At 34.5% G+C, this 13,984-nt stretch overlaps 1 protein-coding gene across 5 annotated transcripts in view; it reads right to left on the reverse strand.

The window, feature by feature from the left end:
* The window catches only part of LOC115231083 (PRKC apoptosis WT1 regulator protein), a 138,732-nt gene that overhangs the window by 37,689 nt on the left and 87,059 nt on the right, over positions 1 to 13,984 (reverse strand). For all 5 annotated transcript variants that reach the window (XM_029801178.2, XM_029801184.2, XM_029801173.2 and 2 more), the window contains one exon: positions 5,452 to 5,492. In XM_029801178.2, the coding sequence (XP_029657038.1) occupies positions 5,452 to 5,492 (41 nt within the window). The remainder of the gene's footprint in view (positions 1 to 5,451; positions 5,493 to 13,984) is intronic.

The raw sequence follows: 13,984 nt of genomic DNA on the forward strand, positions 1-13,984 counted from the left end.
TCAGAGAATTAGATGGGAAAGAGGAAAAAAAAAAAGAGCTATAATTATATATATATATATATATATATGTGTGTGAGCCAGTGTGTTTGTGTGAATGGAAGATTTTGAATGTGTGAGTGTGCTTATGAGTGAAACAGAAGAGAGTAAAGAGATTTTTTTTTGTATCTTTGTCTTTTTTATGAAGTGTTTTTAAATCGTGTACCTTGTTGCATGTATGTGTATGAGAGAGAGAAAGACAGATGAGAATATGGGGAATGAGAAATTACTAATTCTTTCTAATTTTGGTACAAGGCCAGCAATTTTGAAGGGAGGTGCAAGTAAATTACATTGACCCCCCCAGTACTTGATTGGTACTTATGTTACTGACCCTGAAAGGATGCTGAACATAAAGAGCTGGAAGAAATGCCACTAAACATTTTGTCCGACAAGCTAATGATTCTGCTAGCTCACCACTTTGAAAGAGAAATGAATAATAATGTGCAAGTAGGTATGTAGTTCATCTACAACAAAAAAATCTGTTCTGGTCCCTTCTCTCATATTTTAAGTAGCTTAACCCTTTAACATTTAAACCAGCCATATCTGGCCAAAATATTCTACCCATTTTATGTTCAAACTGGCAATATCCAGTCTCTCACACCTACACTACAATGTCGTTCTAAAAATACACAATCACATCATCGAAATTTCAAAGCTATGAGATAATGCATGATTAACTGAAAGCAATGCAAATAAGTAAGTATTACATTTGACAGAGTAATCTGAATGCTAAAGAGTCAAGGCTGCCTCCCTCTTTGCTGTAATCCCACATTGCATAATAACTTAACTAATGATGGTGCTGGGGAAAAAAACACCCAGTGGTTACAATTAGGAAGGGTAACTAGCCATAGAAACCACACCAAAGCAGATATTGGAGAATGGTGCCATCCTCAGACATGTCAGTTCCTGTCAAACCATCCAACCCATGCCAGCATAAAAGATGGATGTTAAAAGATGATGGATGAAATTGAAAAACAAACTTACTTCAGCTGTGTGAGAGAAGGTACATTTTACACAAATGTCTCTATTGTTTAAATAAATTAATTCTAGAATAACAGTATGAGGAGTTTTTCCCAGATTATTAACCTCGTCTTCTATATTTCTATTTATAATAGAATTCAACTGGGTTACACTCTGCCAACATTCACATACCACATTTCTCTAACCTTCACTAGTGGTAGCTCTAACACAGTGGTTCTCAACTGGTATCCATATGACCCCTTGGATGTCCATATAAAATTTGTGAGGGTCCACACAAACAAAATGGTAAATTGGAAACTCACAGTAGTAGTTTAAGGGTCCATGAAAAATTTTGATCTTGCAAGAAACAGCAAAATTTTTGTCTCTAACATTTTACATAGTTCAACCTACACAGGTGAATGTGTGAAAAACAAAATAAGAATTTTGAAAGAAATATTTATAAAACTAGTTTTATACTTCATGTGGTGATGGGAGTCCAACAAAGTTATATAGTAATCAAAGGGGTCCATAGGTAAAGAAAAAGTTGAGAATCATTGATTTAACACATCTTTATAGCTATGTGGTTCAGTTCAATTTCCAACTGTGTGATCTTAGGTTTAGTCCCACTGCATGTCATCTTTGGCAAGTGGCTTTTACAACTGCTCTGGATCAGCTAATGCTTTGTGAGTAAAATTGGTAGGTGGTAGACAGAAACTGCATGTAAGAAGACAGTTTTGTTATGTTTGTTCTCAGTGAACACTTCTCTCAGAATTGTGGAGTAAAAGCTCATCTTTTTTTTCTTATATAAAATAATGGTTGGTGACAGGAAGAGCAATCAACCATGTATTAAAAAAACCGCTTCAAATAGTACCCATCTAACCCAAACATGCATAGTAAAACATATAAAATGAACAAGTAAACTTAGCCCTTGATTGCTTTTAGTGCGGCAAGTATTTGGATCCTTAACAGTATTGGACTACACATTCCTTTACAAAGGACCAGATTGTCAAAAAGTACAGACAGAAAAGAGAGCAGCAACTGTATGATGCTGGGCCTGGATTGCAGGACATAATATTGTATTCATCTAATCTTTAAGCATTCAGATTACTTTGTCAAATGTAATGCTTATTTGTTCATATTCTTTTGAATTAATCTTGCATTATTTCATTGCTTTGGGATTTTGACAATATGATTGTTTACTTTTAGAATTATAATGTAGAGTAGGTATGAGAGTCTGAATCTGGCCAGTTTGAACATAAAACAGGTAAAATACTTAAGCAAGATACAGCTGGTTAAACATCAATTTGTAACTGGTTTCCTTCCCAAGATTTTGTTAGCTTCACCAGAGATCAGATCAGTAAACACCCATCTTAGTTACATACAAAGATTAATCAACATAGTGGAAAATCATGAGCCTTGTCTTCATCTTCACTCCACCAAAGCATTCATCTTCAGAACCCATGAAAATGTATTATAAAAAGATTAAACAAAATGCTAAGTTTATCTGTTATGTACTGTATTATGGCATATAAGACAGATTGCTTCTTTTTTTTTTTTTTTTCAAATGCCTCCAAAGCATCAACCTGGATCCTATATAAAAAACTAAGCCTACATTACATGCTTTAATGCACTTAAAACACTTTTTCTTGAATACACATTACTGAAATTGGGATGTATCTAATATGCCTGAGTGTCTTTTGTACTATCAAATATGGTAATGTCATCAGCAATTGAATTATTATTTTGCCTATGGACAGTGCAATTTGGAGTTATTTCAGTCTGGTCCCTTATTTTATCAATTCCTGTTTATTGAATGGCTGTTATCTTTTGATAAGAAAGGAAACAACACAAGCACTGCTTTACAGCAGTTCGCACGCACACACACACACACACAATTGTCATTACTATCATGTTCCCTTTCAATGATGGCATAGGTTGGACAAGTCATCACAATCCACATAAGTTTTTATGTAGAACCACTACCAATATTCTAATATTCCCTCTATTTTTATCTATGGGTGTGTATAGTAATTTGCATGTGTACTAATTTCGTCTTTCTTTGCAAAGTATGTGTGCATCCAAGCAAGTAACCTTTGTTCATATTCCTTGATTAAAAAAAACTTTTAATTCAGCTCAAATACTTTGTGTGTGAATATTTTTTACCAGGAAAAATGTGTTAGAGGGGATACCAGCCATTGCTCTCACAGACTGGTTCTTCTTCATTTCCTTTTGACCTGGGTTCTGTGGTTGGATATCCTTCCTATCACTAACCACTTTACATTTCATTGTAGCATTAACACCTGAGATGTTGTCAAGTCATTTCCTTTTGACCTGGGGATTCTGTGGTTGGATATCCTTCCTATCACTAACCACTTTACATTTCATTGTGGCACTAGCACCTGAGATGGTGTCAAGTTCTCTGCAAGATATGACTAAAGGGATCTCTCAACTCGTCCACTGCTTGCTTGCCAATCACTCTAAAGGGTAACATGAGAGGGGTTACTTTATACACTGCACATGTAAAGAACACTCACTGCCAAAAGACATGGATGTATATAAACATACACAACTGGCTTCCACACAGTTTCAATGCTATAGTAGAAGACATTTGCCTAAAGTGCCATACAGTAAGATCAAACCTGGAACTATGTGGCTACAAAGTGTTTAACTGCACATCTATGCCCTTGCTTTATACACATATGTACATGATAAGAAAAAAATTTTCACATAGATATTGGTGTATATTTGTACGTATGTATATATATGCATGTGCATCTATTTGTTGTCCACACACATAGACTTATGTGTATGCAAAAAAATATTCTAATAACTCTAGTCTAACTGTATGATATATGAATATATTGACTGTGATTTTAACTATCTGTTTATATTATATTATAGTATACTATATATTTGAATCTCCTATATTATGTATTGTGAAGTGAAGATTAGACTGAATCTAATATTATTATTAATAATAATAATAATAGTAATAATTAAATATTATATGTGTACTCATGGATATGGATGTTTATGCATGCTCCAGTATATATATATATATATATATATATATAATTAATTGTCTATATGCTTGTACGTATGTTTAATTGTGTCTATTTATGTACATGTATAGGTGTATATATTTGCTTATGTGTGTGTATATATATATATATGTGTGTGTGTAGATATTTATATATATATTAAATTGTACATGTATCTTGTTTCATGTATATATTTATATTTTGAATGTCCTTTATAATCTCTGATGAGGCCTATGGATATATATAAGTACCTCATTTTTAACTGCCTACAACCTCAATACAACTGACATGTATAGGCACAGCAAATTACTTTTTTCCATAGGCTGAAATAGCTTTAAGTGATTTTAATGATTTTAACAATTTATATTAATGTTTTTTTTAATAACTACTTGTATTCTTATCTTATATGTATTGAATTTTATACTGTATAAATGTATGTTATTATGGTTGTCGTTTTGATAAATAAATCAGTTAACATTCTAATATCATAAAGCTGATAAACCAACTAATGTGTTTCTCCATTTTCTTATTTGTAATATAAACTAATGGTAAAATATTTCTTTACCTGCACCCATTTAATACAATAAGTGAGTTTATTGCATTGCAATTAAAAACACTTGTGTATTAATAATTTGGGTATTATACCAACAGTATATTGGATAAGTATTATCTCTTAGTGGGTTGGATCCACAACCCCTAACTTACTTGGTGGTATACATATATATATATATATATATATATATATATACATACATACATACACCCACACATTCAGTGGATTTTCATGTACAAATCAAGAGGAAGATGAAGAATTAGAAAAGAAAGCTATTTGGCAGTTGTGAAGCACTAAAGGACATAGCCTACAAAGATAGCTGATGGCAGTGGTGGTGGTGTTTAGCCAGTCCTGGATCAACCTTTAAAAAAGACATCCCAAATATGACCATCCTAACTTTTTAGAGTTGTGTAGAACTACATTATCTACTGTACCATTTCTTTGTTTAAGATAGCAGGGTGTAATCTGAGAGAGATTTGGCAGTTATTTCTAGCAGGTCGCATGACCACATAGACTTTCATCTTTGTGCATATTGTTGCGGAAAATACTACTATACCAGAATATGACTGCAGTGATGTTTAATGAAATTGAAATGGCTGTCATGAATGATTTTATTATCTTCTGAAAGAGAGATGCCAATGCAATGCATTAGAAATTGTAAAAGAAAGCAGATTGAAACATGGTGTATGCAGAAATATAGAAGATGAGGTTAATAAGATAGAAAACCCTTACAAATGTGATATTACTGTTGAAAATATAATTACCAGCCATGTGTTTGGCTTCAAACATGTTTAAAAAATTCATTTTCCAATGAGGATGTTTTAAAACACTGAAAGAAAGATGGTTACTTCAAACTCTTACCTCTTTGTTCTTCGTGCAGTGTATGTTTTAGGGACATGGTCCTAGAAAAGAAAAGAATAAAGATGAGGATAAATAATAAATTGATAATGGGGAGATATTATTTAAATTTACATTCCAATTTAATATGTGTGTGTGTTTGATAATGATAAATGAAGGCAAAAGAGAAAGAAAAAGGACAAAAGAAGTTAAAAAGAGAGAGAGAAAAGGTATAAGAGAATATGTGACAGAAGAGAGATGAGCAAAATGAGAAAGTGTGTAAGAAGGAGAGATAGAATAGAACAGTATATACTTTCTTGAAATAAGAAAGAAAAGATAGGGGGTAGATGTGTATGTATATATATATATATATAATGAATGAAATAATTTGCCAACATATAATATACACCAGTGTACAGGATACACTGCACATTTTCAACTAGATTTTTTTTTCATCATTTTACATTAGTGTTTCATACTTGCATGAGTTAGATGGCTTGACAAGGATCTAATGAGTCGAAGGGTTGCCTTGTATCCCAGTCTCTGCTTTACCATAGTTTCTTTCTATGGCTGGATGTTCTTTCTAACATCAACCACTTTACAGTGTGTACTGAGTGCTTTTTATTTTCATGCTACTGGCACTATCAAGGTTACCATGTAGCTTGCAAATCAACAAACCCAAGGAAGAAGGATGTTGCATTTGTATGTTAGATGCAGGTTAAGGTAAGAGGTTGGGATAGAGCAGGCTCTTGTTGTAGAGAAGCTACATGGCTACTCACATACTTCAGAGAATACATTTTTAGAGGGAAAGAAAAATCTCTTAAATGCAAGAAAATATGGAGAATTTAAATTTATTTTAACATTTAGTATCACTACTGCTTTTAACTATTTGCCTATGGCCATATTGAAGTACCACTTTTTAATAGAGCAACAAGTCTGAACTGTTGTTATTGCTAACCAGCTAAGTTACAACTTACTTCTTATAATAATCCTTTCTACTATAAGCACAAAATCTGAAATGTTGAGGAAAGGGATAGCCAATTACATTGATCCCAGTACTTAACTGGTACTTAATTAATTGACCCTGAAAAGATGAATGGTAAAGTTGACCTCGGTGGAATTTGAATATAGAACCTGAAGATGGACAAAATAAAGCTAATCATTTTGTTTGGCATACTAACAATTCTGCCAACTCACCACCTTATAATAATAATAATTTTGGCACAAGGCCAGTAATGTAATGATAATAATAAAGGTTTCTACATTTGGTAAAAGTTCATAAATTTTGGGAAGCAATACAGTTGATCACATCAACTCTAATATTTGACTAGTATGTATTTTATGCACCCTGTACGGAAGAAAGAACATAGTCAACCACAGTGGAACTTAAACAAAGAAGTCAAAAGAACACAAATAAAACCCCCTGCTCTACCACTCAAATGCCTTTTGTGCAGTATAATAATGCCTTATAGTATAAGTACAAGGCCTGAAATTTTGTGGGGGAGAACTAGTCAGTTACATCAACCCCAGTACTTATTTTATTGACCCCCAAAAGGATGAAAGGCAAAGTTGACCTCAGCAGGATTTGAACTCAAAATGTAAAGAACCAAAAGAAATGCTGCTAAGCATTTTGTCTGGTGTGATAACAATTCTACCAGCTTGCCAGCTTTATTTTAATGTTAATTGTTTCTGAATTTAGGCACAAGGCCAACAATTTTAAAAGGGTGGAGATTAGTTGATACCATTGACTCCAGTACTTAACTGATACTTTACCTTGAAGAGATGAAAGGCAAAGTTAATCTCAGCAGAATTTGAAATCAGAATGTAAAGAGCTGGATCAATTGTTACAAGTAATTTTTTCTGACTTCTGAAAACTCATACCAACACAAGGCCACATATTTTGGAGGTAGGGGTTACAGTGCTTCAGTTGTGGCATAAAGCCATGCATTTCATTTTACAGTAAAGAAACAGGGTATTAAATCAATGCTGATATCTTACTGGTGCTTATTTTATTAACCCTAAAATGATGAAAGGCAAAACTCAATGGATGTAACTGTACACCAAAAAGCATTTAGTCTGGCATACTTATAATTACTGTTGCTCTGCTAACCTTTACCCTTCTAATATTGATGACATGAAAATATTAACAGAAATAATGTGAAGATCAATAATAACAAATACACAAAAACAAAATTAATGACTGTTAGCATGAAAATAAATCAGTTCAAATTAATCTTCCAAAACAAATGTTACAGGACAATTGAGATACTTTCCTGATAAACAAAAATAATATTTTCGATCAAGAAAAATGCTTTTGTTTGATCAACTACAATGTTTTTCTTGATAATTTTATTATCAACAAAAATACTTTTCTTGATCAACAACAAAAAATAAATAAATAAATAAAAAACAAAAAACTTGTGATCAACAAAAATACTTTCTTTCATGAATGGAAATGCTTTTCTTAAACAACAGAAATACTTTTCTTGATCAACCATAATATTTTTAAAAAAAATAACATGTTTAAGAATCAATCATAAATTTTCCATGAAATGTGCATTTTGTTTCCTTAAAGTGAAACAGTGCAGAAATCATGTGTAAGTCAAAGTCAAGCTGAAGTGCAGTTTCAAAATGTTTGGTGCATCACACACATGCACTCTAACAGAAAGAAGGAAGAGAGAACTAGCAAATAACAGTAACATCAACCTCAAATACTAATGTGTACTAAAACATTGAGCTCTTTTATAAGCATGGTTTTATTGGAACACTACAATGGTGGTATTGGTGGTGAGGTGGTGGTAATAATAGTGTTGGTGATGATAGAGGCTCAACTTACCAAGGAAGACTTGGTTCCTGTCCAAACTGCTAGCAGTGTTCAGTATCAGTACATAGGATAAAGTTTAAGTGTTGGTTCCCTACAGAGTCTATCTGAGAATACACTACATCTCTTATGTAGCCACTAATATAGCACATCCTATACAGTATTGTTGTATTCCTGTATATTAACTAGTCATTTGCTTACTATGGTTCCTACCATTAACTAGTTAATACCTTTAGTAAAGTAATCACTAATTAACTCACTGTAGCAACAAAGACAACTTTCATTAATTTAGACTAATGATTTTCAACACATTTGTAGCTCGATGTTCCCTTTCAATGAATGGCATCTTATACACAGAATCCCTTCCCATATTTAAAAAGGATGAATCGCTGCATGATTAAGAAGTTTGATTTCCAACCATGTGGTTTTAGGTGCAGTTCCACTGCATGGCACTTTGGGGAAGTGTCTTCTACTAAAGCCCCAGGCTGATCACAAAAGTAGTGAGTGGAAAAGTGAAAGAAGCCCAGCATAAATGAAGTGTGTGTGTGTGTTTGTGTAACTGTGGATAAATGTCTTTCTGTAGCTCTAGCCTGACCAAAGCCCTGTGAGTGGTAAATAGAAAATTGAAAGAAGCCTTTCACATATGATGCGAATATATATATATATATATATATATATATATATATATATACACACATACATACATACACACACACATATATATACATATATTCACATATGATGTGAATATATATATATATCATCTTTATTATTTAATGTCCGTTTTCCATACTGTCATAGGTTGGATAGTTTGACAAGAGCTGACCAGCTGAAGAGCTGTGCAGGCTCCACGTTTGTTTTGGCATGGTTTTTATGGCTGAATACCCTTCCTAATGCCAACCATTTTACAGAGTGTATTGGATGCATTTACACAGCACTAGCACAGGTGCCTTTTCATGGCACCAAAACCTACGAGCCCACAAAATTAAGGATGTTCATCTAGAGAGGGTTGCAGGAGACAAACCTATATGCAAGGGCAACCACACTTTTACTTAGCTTAATATGTCTTTTCAAGCACAGCAAACCATCAGGAATCTCAGTCCCCTGTCATCCCTTCTGTGAGTCCCAATGTCTGTAGATCCTTTCTCACCACTTCATCCCATATCTTCCTGGGTTTACCCCTTCCACATGTTCCCTCTACAGTTAGAGATTGGCACCTCTTGATGCAATTGTCTTCATTCATAGGCATTACATAGCCATACCTGTGCAGTCTTCTCTCTTGTACACTACATTTGATGCTACGTATACCCAGTTTTTCTCTTAAATCACTTACACTCTGTTGCATATGCACACTGATATTACCCATCCAGCAAAGTACACTTGATTCATTTCTTCCAAGTCTTCACACTTCCTCAGTAGTCATAGCCCATGTCTCACTGCCATGTAGTATAGCTGTTCATACACAGGCATCATACCATCTACCTTTCACTCAGAGAGAGAGAGAGAGGTCCTTCATTACTAATGGCGGTACTAGCTCTCTGAACTTCACCCAGCCTATTCTTATTGTAGCAGCTATGCTTTTGGAAGAACCACTCCCACTACTAACTTTGTCACTTAAGTAACAGAAACTGACTTCTACTTTAAGGGATCCCCTCTCACATATGAGTGAGTCCATATATATATGAAATTTACAGAAAAACAAAAGACAGGTGTATAAACAACAAGCAGATGTTAGTTTGACGCTCAGGAAGGTGAGAAAGTCATTTATGTTTCAAGCCTATGCTCTTCAACATATACACCGAGAGAGAGAGAGAAGTGTGTATGTTGTACCTCCTTGTCATGTGATAGATGCAAATGAGCATCTCTGTCATACAGGCAATATCATTCGTTTCTAAGCTTCCGTAAAAAATATGTCTGACCTTGGAGGAGAAATATTAGCTCGCTTAGAAGCAGGCAATGGTTGACAATAGGAAGGGCACCTAATCACAGAAAATCTTTCCAAGCATAGAAAAGTGGTACATTAACTCACTACTGATGATGATGATGATGAAACAGAAGATAATTTTGCACAGTGGTTTATCAACAATCATGTTTCTGCTCACTGATAAACACAGTACCCTGTCTATATTTTGAGCTTTTATCTTTTACTTGTTTCCAATCATTAGACTGCAGCCATGCTGAGGCAGTGCCTTGAAGAATTTTTAGCTGAACAGATCAACTCCAGTACTTATTCTATCAGTCTCTTTAGCTGAACCACTAAGTTATGAGGATGATGCAGACACACTGACACTACTTGTCAGACACACATACACACACAACAGACTTTTTTGCAGTTTCACCACCTCTCACTTGTTTCCAAGTAAGGTAACATTTCCTCATAGCTAGACATGTTTTACACAGAAGACTAGAAATGAACAACAGCACTTTTGATGTACACACACACAACAGGCTTCCACACAGTTTCCATCTACTAAATCCACTGACAAGGCTTTGATGGGGCTAGGGCTTTAATAGATGACACTGGTCTATGGTGCCATGCAAAGGTACTGAACCAAAGACAACTTCATTGGGAAGCAAGCTTCATAACCACACAGCCATGCTTGTATATGAAAAATAACTAAATTAAGCACTAATGCACTTGACATGACAAACGAGAAAATTTGAACCAATCAAGACTAAACTTGCTTTGATAAGAGATAAACATTGGACCAATACTTAAAAAAAAAAGGGGGGGGGGGTGAATGGAAGGCAGGTAAGACAACTCCAAGTTCAGTTTTTGACAGTCATCTTCAATTTGTGTAATGTGTGCATATTATCATCATCATTGTTTAATGTCTGTTTTCTATGCTGGCAAGGGTTGGACAGTTTGACTGAGGACTGGCAAGCCAGTAGGCTGCACCAGGCTCCAATCTGATCTGGCAAGGTTTCTAACACCAACCACTCCAAGTGTAGTGGGTGCTTTTTATGTGTCACTAGCACAGGAGCCAATCAGGTGACACTGGCATCGACCATGTTCACATGGTGCTTCTTATGTGCCAACGGCACAGGAGCCAGTCGGGAGGTGGGGCGGCTGGCTTCAACTGCTTTCAAATGGTGCTTTTTACATTCCATGAGGAGCCAGTCAGATGGCACTGGCATCAACACACGCTCGAATGGTGTTTATTACGTGCCATCATTACAGGCACCAGTCAGGCAGCACTGGCATCAGCCACAACTACAATTTCTGTATATTCTTTAGTAATTTGAACCATTTTCTGGCTATGTTGGAGTATTACCATGCGTGTGTGTATGTAAAAGTTTTATTTTTCTAACATAACATTTATGTTGACATAGCCTTTTATAAGCACTTATCCTACAGGTAGAGAAATGAACAAGGCAAGGTTTAATATACATTATTTACATTCGCCGGATATTTGTCCTCATCTTGTTAACACAACGTTTCTTCAGGTGTTCTCATTCCTAAGGTATTTTTCAATGTTATTATTATTATTATTGGAATCGAACTTGGAATCTTGGGGTTAGTAGCCCATGCTTTTAACCACTACACCATATGCCCGTGGGCAATTATGGAGTGAATTTTAGGGCTTATAAATCTAATATTTTTCTATCCTTCCTTAATACCAGTTCCCATATGCTGCTCATATCTGCACTCGGTCTGCTTAGGAGGTTGTTGTGTTCTATCTTAAGTGCTGCTTCTTTTAGTTTTCGTATTTTCCAGTGGTGTTCTCTGTCTATTATTTTAACTTCATCCCACAGGGGGAGGTGGTCTCCATTTTTCCATACATGATCAGCTATACCCGATTTATCAATATCTCCTCGTGTCACAGCTTTGCGATGTTTGTCTACCCTTATTTTGAGGGGGCGGCATGTTTCACCTTTGTATAACCTACCACAACTGCAAGGGATGGAGTATATGCAGTCTTTGGTCATATTCTCTTCTATTGGTGGTTTTACTTGAAAGAGATATTTCTGAAGTGTTGTAATACTATTTCCCCAAGACACCTGAAGAAGGCTGGAGGATATATCAGCCAAAATGTTGTGTTAACAACAAACAAGATGAGGACAAATATCCGGTGAATGTAAATAATGTACATCATTCCTCATCTCGGCTCTCACGCATGCACATGCATGAGTGTTTATGAATGTCTCCGTCTTTCCCTCACTAGACAACCCATGTTGGTTTATTTATACCAAAAAAAAAAAAAAGTACCAGACTTTTAAATAAGTCTTATTTGTTCAGCTAAACCCTTGCCCCAGCTTCGGCACAGAACAATGACTGAAACAAGTAAAAGAGAAATACAGAATATGCCATTAATTAATTTCAAATCTGTATTTCTGAGAAGTTATTACAAAAGTATGCACTATTCAGACTATTATTTAACTTCATTTGGTTTTTGTTTTTTTTTTTCAATATTTTTATTTCATTTACATATCATTAATTCAAATGGATGATTAGGAATACAAAAACTCATATAAAAATAAAACTAAAGAGATATTTATCAATGGATACTCATTATTGGCCAGAATATGTAATTCCTAATACTGAAGAAGTAAATAATCTTTGTCTGAACAGAATCAATAAATCACTTTCTTTTTCCTAACATATGCTGTAACATCTTAAAGATAGTCAGAAAGTGGTTGCTTTTGATGTTAGACAGTCGCTAATGATATTCAGATCCATTAATTTCCTAAGATGAAAATCTGTGCTCTGGAGATAGCAGAACAAGCCCCAATCAGGTTCTTAGTATTTGATCTGTTCACAAGGTTAATATCATGAAGTAATATATTTTTTTTTTTACTAAGAAGGCCTCACGGGAAGTAACAACAACAACAACACATATGAAGACTTCATAGAATAAGGGACATTTATGCCTTTCCTTATGGCATCAGTGAAGTAAATGAGATTCACTAGGCTACCAATCAATACTAGGCCATGATCTCAGTTCAATATAAGGCTGCTTACTTCTAATCTTGAGACTGATGCCATGTCCATAAAACCTATTTCTCTTTTGGTGATGTGCCCACTTATTTCATTTACAAGTCATTAATTCAAATGGAAGATTAGGAATCAAACAACTCTTACAAAAATACAACTAAGCTATATGTAAATTCCAAGAGCTGTAAATGTAAAAAGGTCTGTGATTACAAGATTAGGAAAGTTCTCAATATAGTCTGATTGTTTTCCCATTGTTTTCCTAAGATGAAAATCTGTGCTCTGGAGATAGCAGAACAAGCTCCTATCAGGTTCTTAGTATTTGATCTGTTGACAATGTTAATATCATGGAGTAATGTTTGTTTTTTGGTTTTTTTTTGCTGAGAAGGATATAATATTCCTTTGTTTTTGTTTACTGTCTTTGAGTAAATCTAACAATTATAGTTTCTTTCCAGAAGCTCTTTGAAATGGCAATGAATTCACCGTTGTTAGGAATAGTTTATGATTACCTTTATATGCTATATTTTAACAGATATATTCACATACTAATTGTTGACCATTAATCAAACAAATTAAGATATGCCTTGAGCAACCTCTATGTGTCAAGATACCATATAAATCACTCTAAAGTATTTGAAGTCTTCTAGCTTAATATCTTTCCTAGTAGAATACTCTGAAGTATTTTAATTACTTCAGTAAGCAGGATTTTTTTCCCTGACTTCATTATCCTTGAATGTTCCAGTCACTTTACATTTAAACTCCTCATGGTTGACTACTATTTACTGCAAGATTTTACCTGTATC

This window comes from Octopus sinensis, linkage group LG2, assembly GCF_006345805.1.
Source record: "Octopus sinensis linkage group LG2, ASM634580v1, whole genome shotgun sequence".
NCBI lineage: Eukaryota > Metazoa > Mollusca > Cephalopoda > Octopoda > Octopodidae > Octopus > Octopus sinensis.